The following is a 27216-nucleotide window of genomic DNA, read 5'->3' as shown; positions in this document are numbered from 1 at the left end:
GAGGAGCAAGGGAGAAAAGTGCCAATCGCCTTACCAAGATCGGGGTCCGGGGAGGCGGGAGCGGCCGCGGGGCGCGCGGTCCCCAGAGCCCGCCTGGGAGGCTGGCCCAGCTCCGCCCGGGCCTCCCGGCCGCCCTCCCGCCCGCGGTCCTGGCGTCCTCCCCCCCCCCACAACCAACCCCCCCCACCCCGGCGGGACCGTGAGCCCCTGAGCCCCGCCCTCCGCGGGAGCAGTTCAGGCCTCCGAGTGGCCGGGAGACCAATGAGGACCGGGCAGCAGCCGCCCCCCACCCGTGCGACACCGCCCAGAGCTCGGTCCCGGCCAGGGGACGGGGTCGGCGCGGCCCTCCTGCCCTCCCCCGGCCCTTGGGGCCCTCATACTGGCTGTCGGCACCCCCACCCTGGCCTCGCTAGGGCTGGGGCTGGCAGCCCTCCGTGCACGCGCTTGGTGACCTCTGGGGAAACGTGGGTCCCCGCGCGGAGCGGGCCAGGGTTCCAGATCCGAGAGGGGAGCGCGCGCTTCCCGCAGAGCACCGACCAGGCCGGGGGGCTCCGGGGCGCCGAGCGGAAGCCGGCGACCCCACCCAATTCCTGTCTCCGCCCGGCCCGGCCAGCTGGGGGACGGCGGCGGCGGCGGCCAGCGCCCCGGGAAGCAAGGTGTCAGCCCCCGAGGGCCGGCCGAACCCGCGAGCAGGGGGCGGAGCCTCCCCGCCCGCCCCGCCCGCCCCGCGAAGCCTCTGCGGCGTCAGGGCCCGCGGCCCGAAGCCCTCCTGGCCGTAGCTGCGCAGCGCCGCCGCCTCGTAGGCCTCCAGGATGGTCTGGCGCTCCTCGGGCGCGTGGAGAAGGGATGCACCTGCACGATGTGCCGCTGGATGGTGCTGACCTTGCTGACCTTGAGCGTGGCCAGCGCGCCCCCGCACACCACGCACACCAGGCCGCGCCGGCTGCAGTCTTAGTCCATCAGGTACTCGCCCCGCCAGCGCGGCGGGTAGTGCGGCCTCTGCTCTCGGCTGCCGGGCGGGGGTGGGGGGCGGCGGGAAGGCGAGTCCCCGGGCTCTAGGCCGTGCTCGTCGACCTCCGCGGGCCCATCGGCTCCCCTGGGGAAAGCGGGACATCGCCTAGGAAGGAACAAAGGACCGCATTGGAGCCGGTAGAGGGCAGGCCGCCCGCATCTGGGGTCTCAGCTGCACAGGCCCGCCCACCTTGGCCCTGCTGCTCCATCCTCCCCAATCTCCCCTTCAACCTTCCACTCTCACCACCCGCTTCAACCCAAGCACGCCCAGGCCCAGGCCCTGCCTGGCCCGCGTCCCTACCCCCCACTCTTTCGCACCTGTTTTTAAAGATTTTTTTTGAGAGACAAGCCGGAGGGGTAAGGACCGAGGGAGAGGGAGAAGCCTACTCCTCGCTGAGCCGAGAGCCCGATGCTGGGCTGGATCCCAGTGGCATGACCAGGATCATGACTCCAGCTGAAGGCAGAGGCTTAACCGACTGAGCCACCCAGGCGCCCCATCAATCGGCAGTTTGAATTGAAGTCCTGCAAGTACTCCCTTGGTGATAGTTTCACAGGGGAAAGTGTGGAGTTCAAGTTTCCTATTGCTGATGGGGTCTGGTCCTGGGATGTCAGTGAAGGAAGCCAATTCCCATGTAGGCCCGAACTGGTTTATCAGCTCTGCGTAGACCAGGATTAAGAATGCACAAATACCCAGGCTGAATATGAGGACCAGACCAACTCTGAATGTTCTGGAAAAAGGGGGACTCTTCCTCTTTAGAATGTGAAAAGAGGTATTCTATTTAAAAAATACTAGATATTACAGGACATGGAAACTGTACGTGATCGGAGTTTGCATAAATCAACTGTATTCTCATAATTTCGATTTATATTCTGATATACTGTTTGGGGGCCAGGAGAACACAGCAGTAATAATAGTTCCTTCAGTGTGCCTTAGGTGATGTAGGAAAGACATGGTTGGAAGCCAATGGCCAAGTTGACCCATCTTTGGTGCAAAAAGGTGGATTTATTAAAGCACGGGGACAAGACCTGTGGGCAGAAAGTGCTGCACGGGGGTCATGAGGAGTGGCCCATTATATACTTTCAAGTTGGGAGGGGGTTAGGGATAGCATTAGTCTCTAAGGAATTTTGGAAGCAAGGTTTCCAGACCCTTGAGGGTGCTAGTGCTAGCTCTTGTTAGGAAAAGGTCGTTTATTACTGTCTAATAAAACCTAAGTCATGAGACCCTTCAGATCCGTGGGTCATATGCTTGGGGAATGAGTGCCAACAGGTATCATGGGGCGGGGGGGGGGGGGCGGTTATAGATAAAGGAAGTTTCCAAAGCAATTTTTAAAGTTTTTTGGTTTTTTTTTTTTTAAAGATTTTATTTATCTTTTGACGGAGAGAGAGACAGAAAGGGAACACAAGCAGGGGGAGTGGGAGAGGGAGAAGCAGGCTTCCTGCTGTGCAGGGAGCCGGATGCAGGGCTCGATCCCAGGACCCGGGGATCACCACCCAAGCTGAAGGCAGATGCTTAAACGACTGAGCCACCCAGGCGCCCCCCCAAAGCAATTTTTATATGTTAAAGTAGACTTTTACAGGATCTTGGGGGTCGGGCTAAGCTTGCCTTTTCCCCTTAGCCAAGTGTTACCATCCAGGCAGTTGAGTCCCTAGAGGAATGTCACTCTGCCTGTTTCAAGGACTTGTCAGTGGGCTGTAGGTAGTAAAGGAAAAGTAACAATTTTACTCCTGCCTTTCTTTCCCACATCATTAGGCACTGATATCAATTTGTTTCCTTATAGCTAGTGTTACCTTTCATTGGCTTGGGGGCTCTCTGCCAGATTTTTCCCCCATATTGTTCATATCTCCCCAACCCCTTATCATTTGTAAGGATCTTAGATGGATTTACTGAGCGATGTGCAGAAACCATCCCATTTAAACTGGAGACTTCTCCTGAGTTTCTGTTCACTTGTCGTTTCTGCTGAGGAGAACAAAGGCAAAAGAAATGTGGATAAAGTGAAATTTCCTTACTACTTGCAGCTAGAGACAAAAAGCAACCTTAGCCTGACAAAAGCCAGACCTTATGAAAATCCCTTTTCAAATTCCATCTCTACCCGCACTAACTTAAAAGTATACAAGCAGTGGTTCCTCATAATCACGCTGCAGCTCTTCCTGCCCACAGGCCCTGTCCCCAAGCTTTATACTAAAAACAGGTTTCTGCAGGACATCTTCGTGGCTCATTGGGTTAAGTCGAGTCTTGGTCTCAGCTTAGCCCTTGATCTCAGGGTCTTGAGTTCAAGCTCCACGTTGGGCTCCACCCTGGGCATAGAGCCTACTTAAACAACAAAAAAACAGATTTTGCACTGGAGATAGCTCAAAAATTCTTTCTTGACCTTTGGTCCCTGGCTCATATCACATCAGTTTCCACTGGACAATGAAGACTCTACCTTTGTGTACTAGAGAGTGACTTCTGGGACTGGAGGTTCTAAATCAGCCAGACCTCTATCCCATGGGTTTTTATTTTGCTCCACACTCATGTCACAAACATACTCTTTTTTTTTTTTAATTAAAGATTTTATTTATTTGACAGCGAGAGAGCGAGCCCAAGCAGGGGGTGTGGCAGGCAGAGGCAGAGGGAGAAGCAGGCTTCCCGCCGAGCAGGGAGCCCAATGTGGGGCTCGATCCCAGGACCCTGGGATCATGACCTGAGTCGAAGGCAGACGCTTAACGACTGAGCCACTCAGGCGCACCCCACAAACATACTCTTCTATTTACTTCTTTGTATTTTCAGAAAAAGAAAACAAGAATCACATCATTAACATGTTTTGAGTGTCTTAAAATCCTGAAATAATACAGAGCACAAACGATGACTGTGTTTTCAGTGAAATACTATGGTGTGGGGTTATTGAGCACAACAGTCAAGAAGGAAATCTTGCTACCTTTAAAGGCACCAGTTAGTAATTGTATTTAAGAAGCATACGGACACGACCTGTGGGCAGAAAAAGATGCACTTCAGCCTGCAGGAAGCTGCTAGGTACATGCAGAGTGTGCAAGGGGCTGGGGACATGCAGGGAGTATTAGATCGTAAGTGTTTCTTTGAATTTCTACTTGTAAAACTACTTTGGCAAGATTTCTCTGGTGCTTATTCAGTTCGATACTATTGGTGAGAGGTACAGGCAGTCAAAAGACCCTTTTTAAGAACGTAGCAACCAGCCCTTATTTGATCCTTACTAGAAGTATGCAGGCTCTAGGTGGGCCTTCTGGCTAACAGTGAATCTTTTTCTGCTTCTGGCCCTCATCACAGTCGACTTAGAAGTAATACCTCTTTTATTTGTATCATTCAATGTGTTTGTGTTGAGAGTGAATAAAAGACAGAAGCATCTTTATCCAGAAGGAGCTTTATAAGTGTCATGTCTTTGAAATGTTTCTTAAATTAGTCACCATGACATTTCTGTACTCTGTAACTTTTAATGTGTGTATCTCTACTTTCTGAATGTATGGATGTGCGCATGAACTGTAGAACAGTACATGAGTGTTGTGTGGATCCCTTCTTGTTTCCCTCATTCTTCTCAGGTTTGACACCTGCTATGAATATGCTTTATAGGGTCCTCTCTGTATACTGACCTGCATTTCATTTTAGATCGACTCTAGGTCAGACAACCAGCGTGAAAACCTGATCCCTTCTGATCTGTTACCGGTTGTTTGACAAAATCTTCTCATAATAATAGAAGAACAATGTGTTTGCTCTCTTAGAGTAATATTTCATATTTTCTACGAATTTATGAAAAACTGTTAGATGCTCTCTTGTAAGGAGGAAATGCTGAGAAAGGATTGTTGTTGGCTTTCTTACTATTCCAGTAGAACCTGTAATTGTTAGGGCGCCTGGGCGGCTCAGTCGTTAAGCGACTGCCTTCGGCTCAGGTCATGATGCCAGGGTCCTGGGATCGAGCCCTGCATCGGGCTCCCTGCTCGGCGAAGAGCCTGCTTCTCCCTCTGACCCTCTTCCCTCTCGTGCTCTCTATCTCTCATTCTCTCTCTCTCTCTCAAATAAATAAATAAAATCTTAAAAAAAAAAAAAAAAAGAAAACCAAGATCTCCAGTGCGCTGTTGTGAAATTCTCATTCACTTTAGAATTTGATCAGTACATTTGTAACCCACTAATCAGTACATTTGTAACCCCCTCAAACATTCCACCTAAGAGGTAGACAGAACTAGGGGCACCTGGGTGGCTCACTTGGTTCAATGTCTGCCTTTGGCTCAGGTCATGATCTCCAGGGTCCTGAGATCGAGTTCTGAGTTGGGCTCCCTGCTCAGCGGGGAGCCTGCTTCTCCCTCTCCCTCTGCCCCTCCCACTCTGCTTGCGCTCGCGCTCTCTTTCTCTCAAATAAATAAATAAAATCTTTAAAAAGAAAAAGACATAACCTATAATGTATGATATAAGTACAGTACTCAATAATTTGTTATGCCTCTGTTGACGCCTTCATTTTACAAATGATCTTGGATAAATACACAGTGTTTAGAACAGTTTTCTGGATCATATGCCATCCTCTTAGGTTACACGCAGAGAACACATTAGAGCATGTTACTGTGTTAAAAATTATCTTAATGCATCCAGGAGGAAACTCACCTAAGCCAGAACCAGTTCTAATATAACTCAGCTAGAAGGAGTTCACTCCTTGGGGAATCACAGATAGAAACTACAAACAGGTAGGAAACTTGATTTGCAGCATGTAAGGAGATCCCAGGGAATAACTTCCAAAGCAGACACAGTGCAAGGGGGAATGATTTCCTATTATTTGGGGTTAGGGTGGAGATATATATATATATATATATTTTTTTTTAAGATTTTATTTATTTATGTGACAGAGAGACAGCGAGAGCAGGAACACAAGCAGGGGGAGTGGGAGAGGGAGAAGCAGGCTTCCCGCCGAGCAGGGAGCTCGATGCGGGGCTCGATCCCAGGACCCTGGGATCATGACCTGAGCCGAAGGCAGATGCTTAATGATTGAGCCACCCAGGCGCCCGATATATATATATATATATATATATTTTTTTTTTAAAGATTTTTTATTTATTTGACAGACACAGCGAGGGAGGGAACACAAGCAGGGGGAGCGGGAGAGCGAGAAGCAGGCTTCCCGCTGAGCAGGGAGCCCAGTGCGGGGCTCGATCCCAGGACCCCGGGATCATGCCCTGAGACGAAGGCGGACACTTAACAAGTGAGCCACCCAGGCGCCCCTAGGGTGGATATTTAAAAAGCGGAGGCTTGTCATATGTAGAGCTGGGCATAAGGTGGCACAAGTGCCCCAAGAACACACTTCTCGGGGCGCCTGGGTGGCTCAGTTGGTTAAGCGTCTGCCTTCGGTTCAGGTCATGATCCCGGAGTGCCGAGATCGAGCCCCCCATCGGGCTCCCTGCTCCACGAGAAGCCCGCTCCCCCTGCTTGTGTTCCCTCTCTCCTTGTGTCTCCGTCCAATAAATAAATAAAATCTTAAAAAAAAAAAAAAGAAAAGACACTTAACTACGTGCTTTGTGTTAATGTAAATGAGCTTTGTGCTCCTCCTCCTCGGGTGGAGATTTTAATATTATAATGAGATAAAAGGAAGTGTAGATCATTCCATGGGTGACTCCGTGGGCCATCTGCTTAGGGGTCATTGGGAGTTAAGCTCAAACTGGGCCAGCCCCAGCTCTTCCTCAGAGCAGTCAGTACCCTTTGTTGGATAGTTTCTCTTTCCCTGGAAGGACACTCTGCACATGTTTGAATAAAGTAAAAGATAAGGTGGAAACAAGAGGTTCAGTAAAATGTGGGACAAAGGTCGGAGGGTACAAGCAGGTAAGCAGGGCAGGTCAGGTCTTAGGTCTAGCTGGTGACATTAACTTGTTCTTTGATCTTAGGGACCATTGTGAACTCTGCCAATGGCCACTCGGTAACTGTGGTGTTTATTGCAGGCACTGCTGACATTCAGGGATGTGGCCATAGAGTTCTCCCAGGAGGAGTGGGGATGCCTGAACCACACTCAGCGGGAACTGTACAGGGATGTGATGTTAGAGAACTACGGACACCTCCTCTTCCTGGGTGAGAATAACTCCTGCCAGGCTTCCCCAAACCACACTCAGGGTTTTGTTCCTTTCTTTGTTTTTGTTTTGTTTTGTTTAAGATTTTATTTATTTACATGAGAGAGAAAGAGCAAGAGGCGGAGCATGAGCAGGGGGAGGGGGCAGAGAGTGAGAGAGAAGCAGGCTCCCCACTGAGCAGGGAGCCTGATGTGGGGCTCGATCCCAGGACCCCGGGACCATGACCTGAGCTGAAGGCAGACACTTACCTGACGGAGCCACCCAGACACCGCTCGTTCCTTCCTTTGAAGACTGTCTCTTGGAAGACTCCACTTTGAATGAATGCAATTCAGATCCAGGCAGTAAGGGAAATAAGTAGGGGTTTGTAGATGTAGAGAAAAATCTTCCTGATGCTTCCTTTTCAGCGTTAGCTTCTCCTTCCTTAAGGGAACATCATCATTTCTGTAGTTGAGTGGCAATTCTAAACAGTGAGTGGCAAAACATGGTACTGCCCGCATCTTCTACTACTCCAATTTCCACTCACTATTGTCTAGTACTTGGAGGTGGAGGTCAGGATGTGAACATTTGAAATCTCTCCTGTGTCTTCTAAAGGGGCTGTTGATCAAGAGCATCTGTGAAGTCATTTTTAGATGCTACAAATGTCCTGTCTTCTCTACTGAGCATGATACTGGATTGAAAATCTCCAGCAATACTCCTATTTATTCCTTTTTTTCTGATGACCAGGTCTCATTGTGTCAAAGCCAGACCTGGTCTCCTTTTTGGAGCAAAAGAAGGAGCCTTGGGATGTGAAGAGAAAGAAGACAGTAGCCTTCCACCGAGGTAGGTGGGAATGAATGAAGCAGATGACAGAGGTGAGGTCCAAATGTGAAGCAGGAAGATTGACCTTAAAGTGTGTTTTAAGTAGCTCTCCTTGAATGCAAATAATCTTGAGAAACCTATTTTTCTTCCTCTCACAAAGAGATACCTGCTAGTCAACATTCTCAAGCTCTTACATTCTCTAGGGATTCTCCTTCCGCTCCAGTGATGGTCCGTCACATCCGCAGGGAGGGCCAGGGCACTCTCCTGGAAGCGGGAGGGCCTCCATAGTCTGCGAGCTTCTCCACAGCTGTGAGGGCCCTGGGAAAGTCTCCATAAATCTGAGGACCTTAGTGTTAAGCCCTTTGTAAGTTCTGTTTGCCTCGTGTGAAAAGTGTCAGGGTGGTTGTAAACATATTGGGGTTTGGTGTAGAAATCCCAGGAACACTGATGACAGACATCCCATGTTTTCTGTTTTATGCTTTCCAATGTTATGGAAGGTTTAATTTTAATTGTACAAAATTGAGACTCAGTAATTTATCAGATAACAAAGCACTTCCCTAAAATAGGAAAATCTAATCCTTTATTTCACTTCAAAAGTGAATTTTTTTCTATGAACTGAAATTAGAAATTATCACTGTGTTTTCCATTCCTCAATGGTGAAATAATGTAATGTATCTGTTTGTATCCTAGAATTCCTACCTGAATTAATGCCACAGGGGAACTAGAACATTTAGACCTTACAACCTTAGAACTCACATTCTATATTAAATTCTCAATTGTTACCTTATTTCTTAGTAATTGGATCATTTTATAATTTTGTATTCTTTTGACTTTGTCATGTGTTGTTTTCACTTTCTTATTAGTTATATGAGAGAGTGATCTCTCACGTTTCAGATCAACATTTCTGATACGACATGGGCATGTGCTTTATAAGAAGTGAGGTAGATAATTAGTAAAATCCCCGTATTTTCTTTTTTAAGATTTTCTTTATTTATTCATGAGAGAGAGAGAGAGGGGGAGGGAGGGAGGCAGAGGGAGAAGCAGGCTCCCTGCCCCTTGGGACTCGATCCCAGGACCCTGGGATCATGACCTGAGCCGAAGGCAGACGCTTAACCATCTGAGCCACCCAGGCGCCCCAGCTCCCAATTTCTAGTTCATTATTGTTATACTTCCTGTCTCTGAGTTTACATTTTGGTCATGCATAGTTTTCCTGATACCACTTAGTTACCTGTTTTCTCTTCTTCCTCCATGAGCATCTTTATGATGGTTATTAGAATTCTTTGTCAGGCAATTAATTGTTTGTTGACAATAATTCTTAATAACTCAGGGCCAGTTTGGGAGATTTATTTCATTCCTCTGGTTGGAACACCTATTTCTATTTCTTTGTATGCCTTGTGAACTTCCGTTGATATTTGGGAATTTAAAAAACAGCCGGTGGGCCCAGAATTACGGACTTGCTTTCTTTAGTAGGAGTACACGAATAATAGTAATTCTGGGGCCTGTCATGCATGTTCTGGGCATTTGTCTTGTCTGAGTTTTCGTAATTTCCCAGTTTAAGAAAGTGGGATTACTTCTTTAGAATGCATGATACCTTCCTCTCTGTCTTCAGCTCTGTTGTCTCTTCATTGTTTGAACAAAGGCTCACCCTTTGTCTGAGCAGCCAGCACACTGCATTCAGCGGGTGGTCTCATTCCCTCTGTGTCCCATGTCACGCAGGACGGAGGCAAGTCCCATAGGCAGCTGCAAAGAATCCAAATCATGACCATATAGGCAACTCATTTGTTCTCTCCTGAGGAGAGGTAAGGGTTTTCTCACCGTGTTGCCGTCGAGTGTCAGGGTAGGTGAGCCACTGTTGTGGGCAAGTGTCACAAACTTTCCTTGTCTCTTTGATGTGGCTCTTCATCATTTGTAGTTGCCTGGGGATGCTGTGTTCTCCTAACTGGCTTCTGGAGCACTCTAAAAGGTAATTTAGTCTATTTTTGTCCCCATGGAGGAGCAAAGTCCTGATGCTTCCTATTTCTCCATTCTGTTGCTGTCCTAGGATGCGTATTAATTTTGCACATTAGCATTTTAACATAAATGCATGTGAGTTCAGTAAGTGGGATAGCTTATTTTAAATCTTTTAGTTGTGTCTTTCCATAACACCTTAAGCTTGTTGGTAAAGACAAGCAAGGAAGATTCATTCCATGGAACGATACGGGAAGATGTGGAAGCAATGGTTCTGAGTATTTATACTTAACGAATGACTGCGAAGGTGTTGGGGGGGTAGTGAAGGGCAGGAAGGATGTCATAAGGGATATAACCAAACTGGGACAAATACCCATAATGAAATTTTTACTGCCAGAGAGATAAAGGATATAAAACAATTGGGGGAGAACCCCACCTTAAGTCAGTTATATTTGCAGAACGATGTCTTTGAATGCAAGGACCCAAATCCATTTTTTAAACATACGTATTTTCTGAAAGGACATTTGTTAATTTTGGAAAGTCACCTAGCCCATGCTGGAAGTTATCATTCAAACCATTTTTTTTTTTAAGATTTTATTTATTTGAGAGAGAAAGAATGAGAGACAGAGAGCGTGAGAGGGAGGAGAATCAGAGGGAGAGGGAGACTCCCCGCTGAGCAGGGAGCCCGATGCGGGACTCGATCCCGGGGCTCCAGGATCATGACCTGAGCCGAAGGCAGTCGCCTAACCAGCTGAGCCACCCAGGCGCCCTTCATTCAAACCATTTCAAATATAAAATTGGATTAATCAAGCAATCAAATATTTGTGAAATTTAGACAGTTAAAAATGAAAATAAGAATTCTAAATGTGATGTCAACCCTCTGTGATAAAATTTGTTATGTCTCATGGGCTAAAAATAAATGTTTCCCTATGTACATATGCATATGTTTATATATGTGCGTCCATGAAATACATTATTGAAATCATGTACATTTAGACACGATCGGGTGTGTTCAGGGTGGTATGGCCGTAGACAAAATCATGTACATTTAGATCTTGAAAAATAACACTACTAATAATAGTGACAAACTCCCTTAGTTTTTTGTTGTTGTTTTTTTTTTTAAGATTTTATTTATCTGACAGAGAGAGACACAGCGAGAGAGGGAACACAAGCAGGGGGAGTGGGAGAGGGAGAAGCAGGCCTCCCGCCGAGCAGGGAGCCCGACGCGGGGCTCGATCCCAGGACCCCGGGATCACGGCCTGAGCCGAAGGCAGACGCCCAACTGAGCCACCCAGGCGCCCCCAAACTCCTTTAGTTTTAAAGATTATTCAGTAAGATATTTATTTTACCATGCCGGTTGATTGGTTATCACGGATTGTTTTGTTTTCTTTTTTTCAATTTCATCCTCATGGTTTAGTTCTATCTCTAGGAAAATTCCAGTGGCATATATTGAAGCAACGTTTAGTGTTACCAGGAACATTTGGTTTATGTTTAATACTCTAATGGAGATGTTAGGGCTTGGATGTACCACATTTCTGTGTTTTTCCTAACACCCTCCCTATGTTTTTCTTGTGTTTTCCTATATGCATTTTAAGAAAATAATTCTACATTCCCTTCTTTTTTCTGTGAACGTTGTATACTCAATACCATATTGCTTTAGCTAGAAATTAAAGCATGCTTTGAAAATCTGGCCCTTCCTACGTTTAATTTCACCTTGTCAATATATGTACTTTGTGACACTCTTCACATACATCTATTTCTTTGCTTTTGAGTATTTTTTTTTATTTGAATTGTATTTTTTTATTTTTAAGATTAGGAGGTCAACATCTTTTTTTTTTTTTTTTTTTTAAGACCCCATTTCCTAGCAACCTCTACCCCCAACACAGGGCTCAAACTCACAACCCCTAGGTCAAGACTTGCCTGCTCCACAAACTGAGCCAGACAGGTGCCCCCTGTTGAATATTTTTTTTTTTTTTTTTTTAAGATTTTAGTTATTTATTCATGAGAGACAGAGGAGCAGAGAGAGAGAGAAGCAGAGGGAGAAGCAGGCTCCCAAGGAGCAGGGAGCCCGATGCGGGACTCGATCCCAGGACCCTGGGATCATGACCTGAGCCGAAGGCAGACGCTTAACCATCTGAGCCACCCAGGCGCCCCCCTGTTGAATATTTTTTAAAGTAAAGTCACACGTACAGAACACAAGTGAACAGCTCCGTGGAATTTCACAGACTGATCACATATCTGTAAGCCATTGAGGTCAAGAAACGATATTACTTGTTCTCTAAACTTCCCCTCAAGCTCCCCAGTAACATTCCCCCAAGTTCCCTTAACATGGAGGGCAAGAGATTGCGGTCCTCATTTTGTACTTTATATAAATATAGTCAGGCAATGGGAACTCTTGTATTCAGCCTTTATTCTGTCTGTGAATTGATCTGTATTCCTCCATGTTACTGTGCATCCTTCATTAGAATGGACTGATACAATTGCATTGTGTGAATATCAAATGAGTACATCATCCTGGTGTTAATGGGAGGGGGTAGGTCTTAGTGGAGGGCTGTCATGAATAGTACTGGTATGTAAAATCTGTAATTTGTCCTTTAGTGGAACATGCACACATCTGCTCGCTATTTATGTGGGAGGATTGTTGGCAAATATGTTTACGTGTGTTCAGCTTTACTAGATATGACCAAGCCCTTCCTCAGTCGCTTGTGCCAACCAGCAGTGTATGGGGTTTCTAGTTTATCCACATACTCTCCAAAATGTGGTAATTTATGTGATTTTGACATTGGGCTCCTGTTTGTTATATGACGTCACAAAGTCGTGGTTTCATTTGCTTTTTTGTTGTTGTTACTTCTTACCACTCTGGATTTGGGCATTAACCTTTGGATAATCTCTTTTTCAAAGTGTCTAGTGGGTTACTGTGACTGTTTTTTCTGTTTTGGTATTTTTTTCTTCAGGCTTTGTGGTTCTGTGTGTATTATGAGAATGAGTCCTTTGTCTCCTCTCTCACTGTACCTCTATTTCTATCTCTTGAGCTGTGAAGCAGAGAAGTTCCTAATGTAATCCAGTTTGCCATTTGACCCTTTATGGCTGATTTTTTTTTACCATTTTTAGAAGTTTTCACACAAAAAATAAATTTTCACATATACTGAGTCCACAGAGATAGGATCCTTTGTGTTTTTCTAAAAACATAATTGTCTTTACAATATCGATCAGAAATGTATTAAAAATCAATGTTCTCAGGGGCATCTGGGTGGCTCCTGGGTGGCTCCATCGGTTAAGCATCTGCCTTCGGCTCGGGTCATGATCTCGGGGTCCTGGGATCGAGCCCCGCATCGGGCTCCCTGCTCGGCGGGGAGTCTGCGTCTCCCTCTGCCTCCCCACCCCCACTCTCTTGCTCTCTCTCCTCTCAAGTAAATAAATTAAGAAAAAAACAATCTTCTCTAGTTTGTGTAGTGACTGAGGTTTTCTGTTCTTTTTCTTTTTTTCCCCATATGGATAACAAATTGAAGTGTATTCCAAAAATACTATATTGTGCTTTCTTTTCATTTGCTCTAGCTAGTCATTTCTTCACATGGATTAACATCACCACAATCTTGGAGCAGACTTCTCCTGTGATTTGTCTCCATCTTTTCCTGCCTCTAGTGATATTTAGCCATCTCCCAGGACCGCACACCCAATGTCACTTTTCTTTTCTTTCCTTTTTTTTAAGATTTTATTTATTTATTTGAGAGAGAGAGAATGAGAGAGAGCATGAGAGGGAGGAGGGTCAGAGGGAGAAGCAGACTCCCCGCTGAGCAGGGAGCCCGACGCGGGACTCGATCCCAGGACGCCAGGATCATGACCTGAGCCGAAGGCAGTCGCTTAACCAACTGAGCCACCCAGGCGCCCTCCCTTTCATCTTTTATGTCTCCATTGCTCTTTATAATATTCCCTGTTGGTGGGTGGTGAACACCTCTGCCCTAATTCCTATGTGTTTCCCAATTCTCAGCCCTGTTACTGTCATGAGCCATGATTCCACTGTTTGCAGGACCTGCTTTGCCTTGGTTAGGTGTACAAAATCCTCTCATCAGATACGTGTAGATAGGATGCTTTCACACAGTTGAGGTGTTCTTCACACATCTGCCTTAGGAAGTTCACTACAGAAATTTAAGGTAGACCGTCATGGGTACTGGGATTTGTTTACCCAGACCCACAGGGACAGAGCAGAAGTGAATGCTATAGCTCACCCAGTTCTTCTGCATTGTATCTTGCCAATTATAGCCTTGAAAAATGTTTCCTGATGTAAACTGATTTTTAAAATTTTTAAAGTTTTCATTTAGTTTACAGAGAGAGAGAGCGTGAGCACATGGCGGGGGGTGGGTGGGTTGGAGAGAGGGAGAGTATCTCAAGCAGCCTTCATGATGCGCACTGAGCACGGAGTCTTTTGAAGGACCTGACCCTATGACCCTGAGATCATGACATGAGCCCAGATCAAGAGTCAGACACTTAACCGACTGAGCTACCCAGGTGACCCAAATTGAGTAGATTTTATCCCAGGTCTTGTGTCAGATTAATTAGTGTTTGACAAGATGGTGTACATACGGGAAAATGAGGCAGGAGCCAAGCTGGGGTCAAACTGAGTGGTGGATATTGTTGGGAGATAATTCTGTGGTTTTAAGTTTCTCCATGTGTTAAGGATAGAGGTGTTGAAAGTTTTTATTCTTAGTTGTCTTTCCTCTGATGTGCGTGTATTAAAAAGCTTTGGAATATAGTGATAATATCTTGCCCTTGGGTAGAAGACAGGTTTGTTTACTGCAGGGGAAAACAGAGATGTCTCCTTCTATGGCAAAAGTTCAGGAAGGTACCCTGTATGCTCCTTCAAGATACTGGAGTTTCCTACGCTCAGGGTCTCAAAGATGTGACACAAACCCACTGCATGTGCAGCATCTCCCGGTATCAGCTGGGGGTCGGGAGCTGGCGAGTGAAATTAGTGTGATCAAGAAGCTTAAGCCATTTGATGTGCCGTGAGCCATAAGATCCCTGGACTTGAATCTGGGAGTCCTGTCTTCTGCCATCAGCGGAAAATTGTTAGAGGCAAACAAGTTCCATTATACAATGTGTGGAACATGGAATTTTTATACTTCTTGGAATTATCCATGGACCTTATTCAAAATGAAATGGATATTTCTGGGTCTGTTTGTGCTTTTATTTGTTCATTTGTTCACTAGATTGCACCTATAAATGAAATCACATGGTATTTGTCCTTCTTGCCCAACGTATCTCCGTTACCACAATACTTTCCTAGGTCTTTCCACATTGTCATAAATGGTAAGAACCAACAACAAAAAAAGCAGAAACAGACCCATTATAAAACAAAAAAACAAACTGCCGCTTCCTGGAGTGGAACGGAGAGGGATGATGGGCAAACTGGGTAAAGGGGAACGGGAGGTACAGGCTTTCAGTTGTGGAATTAATAAGTCGTGAGGATAAAGGATACAGCAGCAGGGATGTGGTGCGTGGTATTGCAATAGTGTTGTGCCAGATGATAGCTGTGCTAGCGGGGAAACATTTCTGATGCAAATGGCCATCAACAGAAAGCCAGACTTACCAACACCTGTATGGAATAAACTAGCCTTTTTTGTTCTTGTATTGTGTTTATCCTGCTTTGGTACCAGGGCAATGCTCGGCCTCATAAAATGATTTTGAATGCTTTCCCACCATTCCACCATTTGTAAGATGTTGATGAAGATTGGCAGTAATTTTTTTTTTTTTTTTTTTTAAGTTTGATAGAATTAACCAATGAAGGTATGTCGTCCTGGTCTTTTCTGTGCTGGGAGTTTTTTTTTATTCCACATTCAACTTTCATTCTTGTTACTGGTTGGAGAAGATCTCCTGTTTCTTGGGTTTAAGATTTATATTTCGATCTTGGTAACTTACGTATTTTTAGGAATTATCTGGGGGTTTTTTAAGTTACCTGATTTGTTAGTATATGATTGTGTGTAGCAATCTAACGTTATCACGCTATATATTTCTGTAGTTGTCTGTTGTGTTTTCTCTTCCATTACTCATTTTGATTTTTGAGACTTCTCTTTTATTCTTAGTTAATATAGTTAAATTTTTGTCTATTTTTTGGACAATCTGGGCATTAATTTCAATGTTATTATTTATTACAGTCTCTGGTTTATTTATTTCTGGTATTTCTTTGTTATTTCCTTCCTCTACTGAATTTCAGCTAAGTTTCTTCTTTTTCTAGTTCCTTGTCTTATAATGTTAAGAAGAAAAGTTGGGGGCGCCTGGGTGGCTCAGTCGGTTAAGCATCTGACTCTTGATCTCAGGGTCTTGGGTTCAGGACTGGGTGAGCTGGTTAGGCTCCGTGCTAGGCATGGAACCTACTTTTAAGGAAAAAAAAAGTTGAGAAAAGCAACTTAACTCAAACATTTATAGCAGAAAAAAATTGAAAATGGAGTGTCTAACTGAAAAAATTAGCAGAAATAAATAATACTAGTGATGACCAACAAAATATCAAAAAAATAAGGATTCTTTAGGGGTAGATCGTATAGATCATATCATCTGTAAACAGATAAATTTGCATTTTCTTTTCCAGTTTGGATTCCATTTATGTATTTTTCTTAACCATTTGTTCAGACTAGAATATTCGTTAACTGTGTTGACTGAAAGTGAAGTCCCTTCATTACCTTGTTTCTGATCATATAGGAGTAGCTTATAGTCTTACTATAAATATATTAGATTTCAGCTTTTCATACATATATGGCCTTTTTTAGGTTGAGGTGGTTTCCTTCTATAAAGTATAAATACTTTATTGAGTATTTTTAATAATGAAACGTTGTCCAGTATGCTCATATTCTTGTTCTGTATCAGTATGTCATTTTTGATCTTCATTAATGTGGAGTCTTAAATTTATAGTTTTCCATATGTTAAAACACCCTCAAATTCCAGGAAGAATTTCCTGTTAATTATGTTGTAGAATGGTAAAATGTGCTTTTGATTCAGTTTGCTTTATTTTATTGTGGACTTTGTGTGACTACAGGTAGTAGTTTGTCACCTTCTCTGCTTGTCGTGTCTTCCCTTGTCTTTGATCACCTAGTAATGCTGGTGTCACAGAAAGTGTTTTGATAATTTCCCTTCTGTTCACTCTCTAAAAATGTGGGAAGAGATTTGAAGTACTTTCTCATCAAATCTCTGAATTATCCAGTGAATTCATCTGGCGCAAGACTTTTCTTGGTTGGGAGTTTTTAAATTACTTTTTCAATCTAATTAGTAGTTGGAGATCAGTTGTGAATTTTTAAATATTTCTTCTTGATGGGGTCTGCCAGGTCGCTTACATCTTTTTTGAAATTTGTACACATTTTTGGTATCTATTTCTTGGTATATAATTATCCATTGTCACTGCCTATTTGTATTTCTGTGGTATCACTTATACTGTCTGCTTTCACTTCTTCACTTCTGATTTTCGTTGGTCTTTCATTCTTTTTCTTTTTTTAAGATTTTATTTATTTGAGAGAGAGAGCGCACAAGCAGGGGGGAGGGGCAGAGGAAGAGGGAGAAGCAGCCTCCCCCTTAAGCAGGGAGCCCCATGTGGGACCCGATCCTAGGACCCTGGGATCATGACCTGAGCTGAAGGCAGATCCTTAACCAACTGAGCCACCGAGGCTTCAGGTCTTCTTTCATTATTACTTGATTTTGTTAGAGGTCTGTTAATTTTTGTTGATCTTTCCTGAAAACCAACTCTCCCAATTGTCGGTATTTTCCTATTTTTGCTATTTCCTATTTTGTTCGTTTCTGTTGTATGTTTAAATTTCCTCCCATCTGCAAATTTTGAGCCCGTAGGGGACTTTTCCTGATTTTTTTGAGGTATAGGAAAGTGATGTGTGCTCCAGCATGACAAGACTATAGAACTGTATGTTAGGCTATGTGGTCAGTATGTTGTGTGCAAGTTTATGTGTCCACGCAGGAATGAAGTCCTGATGATTCCTTCTCAGCCATCTTGCTGATGTTCTCTGACTGATTTTCAGGTTGTATATTAGAAGCTGTCAGCATATTCATCTGAGAGTAGTAAGTGGAATGATTTTACTTTTCTCTTATTTGATATCTTTCAGCCATATCTTCACATGACATCCAGAGCTTCATGCCAAAGCCGAGCATAGAAGCTTCTTTCCAAAAAGTGTCAATGGGTAGACACAAAAATAGTGACATTGAGGATTTACACTTAATGATAGACCGGGACAATGATGGGAAGAGTGAAGGGTATCAAAGATATCATGAAGGACATATCCAGACTCAGACAACTGCCCATAATAAGAATCTCACTGTCCAAAATGGTGAACGATATAAAACATTTTGGAAAACCTCCCCTTTTAAGTCAGCTGTTTCCAAAAACCAGTGTGATTCTGCAAGTAAAATCTCAAATCAAATATTCAAACATACCTATTTAGGGAAAGACAGTTTGGAAAATCTGGAAAGTTACCTAGTCCATGCTGAAAGTAATTATTTGAACCATTCTGACAAAAGGATTGGATTGACTGTTCAGTCAAATATTTCTGAAAATCAGAAATTTAAAAACGAAGAACAAAGTGCTAAGTGGGATCCATATGAGAGGTCCTTCACCGAGGAGTCGACCCTACAGAATTACCAGAGCATTTTCAATGGAGACAGAATTGCTCAATGCATTGAATCTGGGGAAACATTTAAGCAGAGCTCAAATGTTGATGAACATCGGAGGACTCATTTTCCAGGAAACCATTATGAATGTAATAAATGTGGGGAAGTCTTTTATCAAAACTCTAACCTTATTATACATAAGAGTATGAATATGGGAGAGAATCCGTATAATAAATATGTGAATACTCTTAACCAGTCCTCCAATGTTGGTGACCATCAGAGAATTCATGTGGGAAAAAACCCATTTGGATGCGAAAAACCTGGGAACATGTTAAGTCAGTCATCAGGACTAAATATACCTAAGACAATCCATACTGGAGAGAAAAGTTACATTTTTAAGGAATGTGGCAAAGACTTTGACTGGCACTCAGCACTACCTCAACATCAGGGGATGCATACTGGAGAGAAACCGTACAGATGCGAAGAATGTGGTAAAACCTTTAAGGTCTGCTCATCAGTAAATAGACATAAGCGAATCCATACTGGAGAGAAACCTTACAAATGTGAAGAATGTGGCAAGGCCTTTAACCAGCAGTCAAGCCTCACTGAACATCACAGAATTCATAATGGAGAGAAACCTTACAAATGTGAAGAATGTGGCAAGGCCTTTATCCAGCGCTCACACCTTATTAGCCATCACAGAATCCATACTGGAGAGAAACCTTATAAATGTAAAGAATGTGGCAAGGCCTTTAACCACCACTCAGGCCTTACTCAGCATCACAGAATTCATACTGGAGAGAAACCTTATAAATGTAAAGAATGTGGCAAGGCCTTTAACCATGACTCAAGCCTGACTCAGCATCACAGAATTCATACTGGAGAGAAACCTTACAAATGTAAAGAATGTGGCAAGGCCTTTAATCAGCGCTCACACCTTATTAGTCATCACAGAATTCATATTAGAGAGAAACCTTACAAATGTAAAGAATGTGGCAAGGCCTTTAGCCAGCACTCACATCTTATTCGACATCACGGAATTCATACTGGAGAGAAACCTTACAAATGTGAGGAATGTGGCAAGGCCTTTAATAGGCATTCATACCTTACTCAACATCACATAATTCATACTGGAGAGAAACCTTACCAATGTAAAGAATGTGGCAAAGCCTTTAACCAGCACTCAAGCCTTATTCACCACAACAGAATTCATACTGGAGAGAAACCTTATAAATGTAAAGAATGTGGCAAGGCCTTTAAACATGACTCTACACTTACTCAGCATCACAGAATTCATACTGGAGAGAAACCTTACAAATGTAAAGAATGTGGCAAGGCCTTTATCCAGCACTCACAACTTATTAGTCATAACAGAATTCATACTGGAGAGAAACCTTACAAATGTAAAGAATGTGGCAAGGCCTTTAATCACAACTCAAGCCTTACTTACCATCACAGAATTCATACTGGAGAGAAACCTTATAAATGTAAAGAATGTGGCAAAGCCTTTAAACAGCACTCAAAACTTACTCGACATCACAGAATTCATACTGGAGAGAAACCTTATAAATGTAAAGCATGTGGCAGGGCCTTTAAACAGCACTCACACCTTACTAATCATTACAGAATACATACTAGAGAGAAACCTTAACAAATGTAAAGAATGTGTCAAGGCCTTTAAGCAATGGTAAACCATGATTCCTGATCAGAAAATGTATTGTGGAGAGCATTTTACAAATGCGATGAATGTGGCAAGCCCCTTACAGTACTTAAGCCTTACTCAGCATCAGAGAGTTCCTACTGATGAGAAACATTGCAAAAGTAAAGGATGTGGTAAACCTCTAGAGGGACTTACTCAGCGTCAGAGCTATCGTACAGGATAGGAACCGTAAAGTATAAAAGTTGCAATGCCTTTAACTGGAATTCAGTCCTGAATCAGTATCCCAAAATGCACACTAGATTCAAATCCTACAAAGACGTATGAATGAGGGAAGACCTTTTTAAATATACACTTTTAGAAAACATTAGAGAGTACAGAAAGGAAAGTAACTTCAAAAACATAAATATTTAGAAATGTATTTAATTGAACATCAAATGTCAATAAATGTCACAGAAATCAGTAGAAAGCAGTACATCAGTTATTCTGTTTAGACAGTTCTCTACATCAAAATACTTAATTATAAGGAATAATACAAAGTTAAACATTTAGATAACATATATGCTCTTATGCTTCAAAAGATTTACAAGGGGGGGGCGCCTGGGTGGCTCAGTCGTTAAGCATCTGCCTTGTCTCAGGTCATGATCCCAGGGTCCTGGGATCGAGCCCCATATGGGGCTCTCTGCTCAGCAGGAAGCCCGCTTGTCCCTCTCCCACTCCTCCTGCTTGTGTTCCCTCTCTCCCTGTGTGTCTCTCTGTGTCAAATAAATAAAATCTTTAAAAAAATAAAAAATAATTAAAAAAAGATTTACAAGGGATGGATTTTTGCATAGGGACAATTAATTTCAATATGTGCTTTTGTTTTATACTGACCCTACGTGAGATTTGTGACTAGTAAATATCAATGCATTTCTACTCCCAGATCACGCTAGAAAATTAATTAATGCCTAGTGGGTGTGTGAAATTTCGTGGCTGAATGTTGCTGCATCAAAGATGCGATATGCCCTTCTTAGGTGGGTTTTATGAGTATCTTAATTTTCCATGGAAGATGAATGAGAATATGATATACAGTATATGAGGGAAATCTAAATGGGGATGCTGTTCTTGGTTATAGCATTAATGTAAATTACCATGAAATAGGTGTTCAGAACATCATTCCCCATTCATTAAAACTAAAAAAATGTCCTAGATATTATAAATAAAATGGTTTACTAATTGGCCTTTAAGGGAAAAGAGATGGCAGTCCAGTAAACTACTGATGTACCTTCATAATAGCAATCGTTGTAAGATGAGGCTATCAGTTGATGTGGTTGAAATGAGGAAATCAGCACAGATACCAGAAAGAGAATAGATAACTCTTCCCTAAAATGACATACAATTGTACATTTCATATTTTTTGAGTTACCTCAGGCCTAAAAACGTCTTAGTATGGAAATTGAGCTGTTAAAAACTTAAAATCAACCGCTACACGATGCCTTCTTTTAAGCCTCATGGTAACCAGAAAGCAAAAACCTGTAGTAGATACACATTAGATAGGGAAAGAAGAATCTTAAGTATGCCCATATAGAAAATCATCAAATCACAAAGTACAGAGCAAATGAATAAGAAAGGGCAAATAATTCTAAAACAGACGGGAATCCGTGAAAAGAATGACAACAGTAACTCCATACCTGTATCAATGCTTACATACCTATATCAATGCTTACTTTAAATATAAAGGGACTAAATTCTCCAATCAAAAGTTATAGACTGGCTGAATGGCAAGAAACAGAAGACCCAAGTATATTTTCCTTCAAGGGGACTCACTTCAGCCTTAAGAACACACACAGACTGAAAGTGCAGGTGTGGGAAAAGCTATTCCATGCAAAAGAAACCAAACGAAATCAGGGTAGCTATGCTTACATCAGACAAAATAGACCTTAAGCCAAAGACTGTAGTAAGACACAGCACAGGTCATTATAAAATAAAGGGGTTACATTGTGCAGTGTTTGTAATTATGTGATGTTTTGCAGAATAGCAAAAAAGGATTTCCACTGTTCTGGTTTGTGTAATGTTTATGTACCTCTGTATCTTAATGTGTCCCCTAAATGGCTAGTTGATATTCAAAAACCTATTTCTGTGTTTTGAGGGTTGGGAAAAAAACACTAAATGACAATTTGAGAAAAACTGACTGCTTCCAGATTTTGATGTGTGTGGAAAAGTACCATTGCAATGATAGTCTTGGTAATGTACTGTAACAAGTAGCCAGTAGTTTATTAAAACCAACTTGCACAGGCTAATAAATTTTTTCCACAGTATTCGGTTTTCTAACCTCTGGCTGTTATACATTGCATACTTTTTCACACTTTATTTAATTTACAATGTTCTCTGCTATTTAAAGCCCCCCAATAACTAACTTGTCCTTTCAGGAAGGTTATCATAATACCCTCTAGTAAGGGTCCTGATACTATTTCTGAGCAGCTTTTCTTTGTATACAAGCAAATGGTAGGCATTGTATGGGTCCCTTTTGCAATACTTCTGATAGTGGATTTAGCTCAAGTTGGGTTGTTTCTGAAATGTACATCTTCACATAAGAAAACCTTACATTCTGCCTTGATTTTTAGACTACATGTGATTAAAGGTTTTATACATACACTATATATGCATCTACCAAATATAAAACACTCGTTTCCTGTTTGCGAAAGGTGGCTAACACGTGTACTTATGAATTGCTTGTAGTAAAGCTGTAGGTTTGTATATTTATGTAGTGTCTTTATTAAGAAGAAATTTACTTCCGTGTATTGCCTTTTGCACTTTGAGCTATATAATCTTTTGTGCACTGCATTGTTGTGTTGATTTGGTCAAAGATGGGATGCATAGGAGTCACTTTTAAAAACCAGTTTTGTTGGATAAATATAGTAGTAATCTATGTTTTTAAAATATAACCTGCTTTCTCTAAAATAAAATAGCCAATTCAGCAAAAGGGTCACCTTTGGAATACTTATGTACCCAATATTAAAGCACCTAAATATATAAAGCAACTATTAATAGACAAGAACAGAAAAAGAGACAGCAATACCATAGGGGACTTCAATACTGCACCTTCAATAATGGACAAAAAAATCAATAAGGAAACATCAGACTTAAATGACATTTAGCAGATGGGCTTAACAACATTCCATCCAACGACAGCAAAAAAACATTCTTGTCACATGCACAAGGAACATTTCTCCAGTATGGATTATATATTGGGCCGCAAAACAAGTCTTAATAGATTTGATTGAAATCATATCAAGCATCTTTTTCAACGACAACGGCATGAAACTAGAAGTCAGTTACAAGAACAAACCTAGAAAAATTACAACCATGTGAAAAATAAAGAACGTGCAGCAGCATTGCTCCTAATAGGCAAGACATGGAAATAACTTGTGTCTTTTGTCAGATGAGTAGATAATGAGGTGCACATCTAGAATATATGCTGGCTATAATTAACAATACTGTCTTGCCTATTTGAAAGTTGCGAAAGAGTAGCTCTTAAAAATTATCACACATGCAAAGTATTGTAACTGTGAGGTAATGGATGTTAACTGTGGTAAATGTTTTGCAAAATTATACATAAATCATTAAATTGTACACTTTTAAACTTATATAATGTTATATGTCAGTAATATTGAAGAAAACTGGAAAAAAGTTAAATAAGCAGATTAGGTATGAGGATAAGATGAGAGTGGTGATAGCTAAAGAGTATGAAGTTTCTTAGGTGGTGATAAAATGTTTGACAATGGTTTGCTTATACCTATGTGTGAATTGGTTAAAAAGCTATCAATTGTACACATTCAGTGGGTAAATTATGTGGCATGTAAATTATATCCAAATAAAGCTGTTTAAAAAGAACCAAAATACGAAATCCCTGCATAAGAAGACCAAGTATTAATGACAGATATCAAAGACTAAATGAATTCAAGTATTAATTAAACACACACGTATGTGCACACACATGTAAGATTTCAAATGGAATTTGGCATTTAACTTTCTCCTCTGTTTTAATGTCTGTGATAATACAAAGATAATTTTTCAAAGAAGTACATGGTATGGAAGTTTTGTCAAATTAGACATAAAGTGTTATTAGCGTTAAGTTCAGCAGGCTGATGTCGGATGAAGAAGATGTGCGGAATTAAAATCTATATTAGCTTTCTCCAAAGAATCAATAGAACGGACATGCACATATCTATGTATATTTTTTATCCATATTTCTATAGATCCACAGATAGAGAAATAGGTAAGGTTTATAATATATAGAAATTAGAGAGAGTGGAAGATTCCCTTTAATGAATTTGCTAATATGATTGTGAGAGCTGCCAAGTTTGAAGTCTGCAAAGAAGGCCAGCAGGCTGGCGACCCAGGGAGGTGCTGATGTTGAAGCTTGAGAATCTGTAAACAGTCTGGAGACAGACATAGGTGAGTAGGAAAAAGCACCTCTGAAATATACAGGTAATTTACGTTCTCTAGAATGGACCGTCTAGTAAGTGATATGGCCTTATTTGGGTAAAACTTTAAACTAAATGGAAAAATGCAAATTCTAAAAAGTTAAACATAATCTTATAAATTAGCATATTGTGACTACGTGTATGATAATATACAGTACTTTCAGGCATGCACTAGTACATGTCTTCCACAAATGATAGAAAACCAGAATTATGGTAGACGTTTAATGATATTGTTTAGTAATATCGTCAAGGTCCATATTCACAGTGTATGCCACTGAAAGGAGTAAGGAGCACTGCCACTTTAGGTTGAGATTCATGGCCCAAAGATGTGGAGTGATACAGTGGGGTAAGAATGAGGGCCAGGGAATAAATGGAGAACACGGAGTTTGGGAGCTTGGGGTAACAGAGCCCCAAGGGAAGAGAGGACGGGGTCCATGTTAGTTTCTTTGAGCTGCTATACAAATTTCACAACTGGCTGGTTTAAAAAACCCGAAAAATTCTGGTCCCACAATTCTGGAGGTGTTTAGACGTCTGAAGCCAAGCTGTTGGCAGGGCCACACTTTATCTCAAGAATGAAGTCTTTTGGGGCGCCTGGGTGGCTCAGATGGTTAAGCGTCTGCCTTTGTTCGGCTCAGGTCATGATCCCAGGGTCCTGGGATCGAGCCCCACATCGGGCCCCCGGCTCAGCGGGGAGCCTGCTTCTCCTTCTCTCCCTGCCTCTCCCCTGCTCATGCTCTCTCTCTCTCTCTCTCTCTCTCTCTGTCTCGAATAAATCTTTAAAAAAAAAATTAAGTCTTCTAACTTCTGGGGACTCTCAGCTATCTTTGACCTTCCTTGGCTTGTAGATGCATCACTCTGTCCCTGCCTTCCTTTTTACACACCACTCTGTGTCTTTATTTCCCTCTTCTCTTGATGCCTGGGTGGCTCAGTTGGTTAACTGTCTGCCTTCGACTCAGGTCATTATCCCAGGGTCCTGGGATCGAGCCCGACTTCGGACTCCTTGCTCAGCCGGGAGCCTCCTCCTCCCTCTGCCTGCAGCTCCTCCTGTTTGTGCTCTCTCTCTCTGACAAAATATTTTTTAAAAATAAAAAATAAACTTCCCTCTTCTCAACAGGACAGCAGTCATTGAATTGGGGTTTACCTGAATCCAGTATGACCTCACTTTAGCTGGATTACATCTGCAAAGATCCCACTGCCCCATAAGGTTACAATTGCATGTAGTGAGGATTTCGACATGAGCGTATTTGCTTGAGGCACACTATGTAACGCAACATGATTAAAAAGCATTAGGTTGTTAAATGTCACTGAGAGATTTAAAGTGCACTACGGATTTTAAGGTTGGGGGTGGCGTGTATTCAGGGACATTAAGACTATGAGGGATATGTGTGTTGAGGGAAGAAGAGCGTGAAGGAAATCATGGGAAGGACGGGGATAATGGATGAGGAATTGGCAAAGGGAGTTCAAGGCAAGGTTGGGTAAAAGGCATGCAAAACTTACTGCCTAGGAAGCGTTACAGAACATGGGGGTGGAAGGGGGTAGTTGCTAGTGAATGGAGGCCTGGGGGTGTTCAGTGTTTCAACCAGAGATAAAGGGTGGGAAGAACAGATGATGCCTGGGGAACCTAATGGGCATAGAGAGTTAATGGGGTGGAGGGGAATCATTGGAACTGGGAGAATAGCGGGCATCAGTAGGTGAAAGGGCCCATGAGAAAGAGGGAGTGTAGGGGTGGGGGTAACGGGTTCAGGGTCATGAGGAAACTAAAGGCTCCTGATAAATGATGGCTCAGATATTGACGACAATGGACATAAAAGACAATAAATAGGCTAAAGTTACTGGAATTGGGGCTGGGGAGAGGATAAATGACAATAGAGGAGGAGGAAAGAATGCATGGAGGTTCTTGGTACCATGGAAGGAAGTTTGGACTGAGGGCTCTAGAATCAGGCAAAAAATGGGTTTATCGGCAGAGAGCTCTAAAATGCTACTGGTGGACTTAGAAGAGCAACAAAGAAGACCAGGAGGGTCATTTTCAGGGAGAGAGTTAGGTTTCATGGAAATCTAAAGGTCCCAGGTGGAGAGATTGAGGTCACAATGGGGGATAGAGGGGAAGGACAGGGCAGCTGGAGCTGGGGGTGATGGAAATTGCAGGGGTGCATTTGGAGGTCACTAATTCTACACATTCATTCTCTGATTTGCACTTGATTCAAATCTGTCAACAGTTTGTAAGTCCAGCCCATGCCAATAACCTTACTCATATATAATACCTAGTACTCCTTTCAGTTGAATAGGTAGTAAAGGACCATAGGTAAAGTTTTGTTTTTTTTTTTAAGATTTTATTTAGTTATTTGACACAGACACGGCGAGAGAGGGAACGCAAGCAGGGGGAGCGGGAGAGGGAGCAGGCTTCCCGCGGAGCGGGGAGCCCGATGCGGGGCTCGATCCCAGGACCCTGGGATCACGACCTGAGCCGAAGGCAGACGCCCAACGACTGAGCCACCCAGGCGCCCCCATAGGTAAAGTTTTGAGTCAACAGTGAGGGTCAACAGTTTCTCTCTACATGGGGATACCATGCACAGAGTATGACCTTGAAGGAGATCATGTGAAAACCATGAGAAGAAATTGGATTCTCCCAACAACCTGAATGCTCCTGGCAGTGACTGCTGATCGAGGTTCCTGAGAAGATGCAATGCC

The 27216-nt window shown here is 42.7% G+C and overlaps 1 protein-coding gene across 1 annotated transcript; it reads left to right on the top strand.

Moving 5' to 3' along the window:
• Window positions 1-813: 813 nt before the first annotated feature.
• LOC148163277 (uncharacterized) lies at window positions 814-20134 on the top strand. The gene is made up of 4 exons (XM_088027783.1): window positions 814-963; window positions 6937-7063; window positions 7786-7881; window positions 17904-20134. The coding sequence occupies exons 1-4, from the start codon at window positions 847-849 to the stop codon at window positions 20054-20056; spliced, it is 2493 nt and encodes an 830-aa protein (XP_087883909.1). The 5' UTR covers window positions 814-846; the 3' UTR covers window positions 20057-20134.
• Window positions 20135-27216: the final 7082 nt, after the last annotated feature.

Source organism: Eumetopias jubatus, unplaced genomic scaffold (genome assembly GCF_037043125.1).
Source record: "Eumetopias jubatus isolate StellerSeaLion01/CBP00866 unplaced genomic scaffold, mEumJub1_p1.0 scaffold_10, whole genome shotgun sequence".
In the NCBI taxonomy this organism is placed as follows: domain Eukaryota; kingdom Metazoa; phylum Chordata; class Mammalia; order Carnivora; family Otariidae; genus Eumetopias; species Eumetopias jubatus.
The sequence above is the reverse complement of the archived record's forward strand: the minus strand, read 5'-3'. Positions and strand labels throughout refer to the sequence as shown.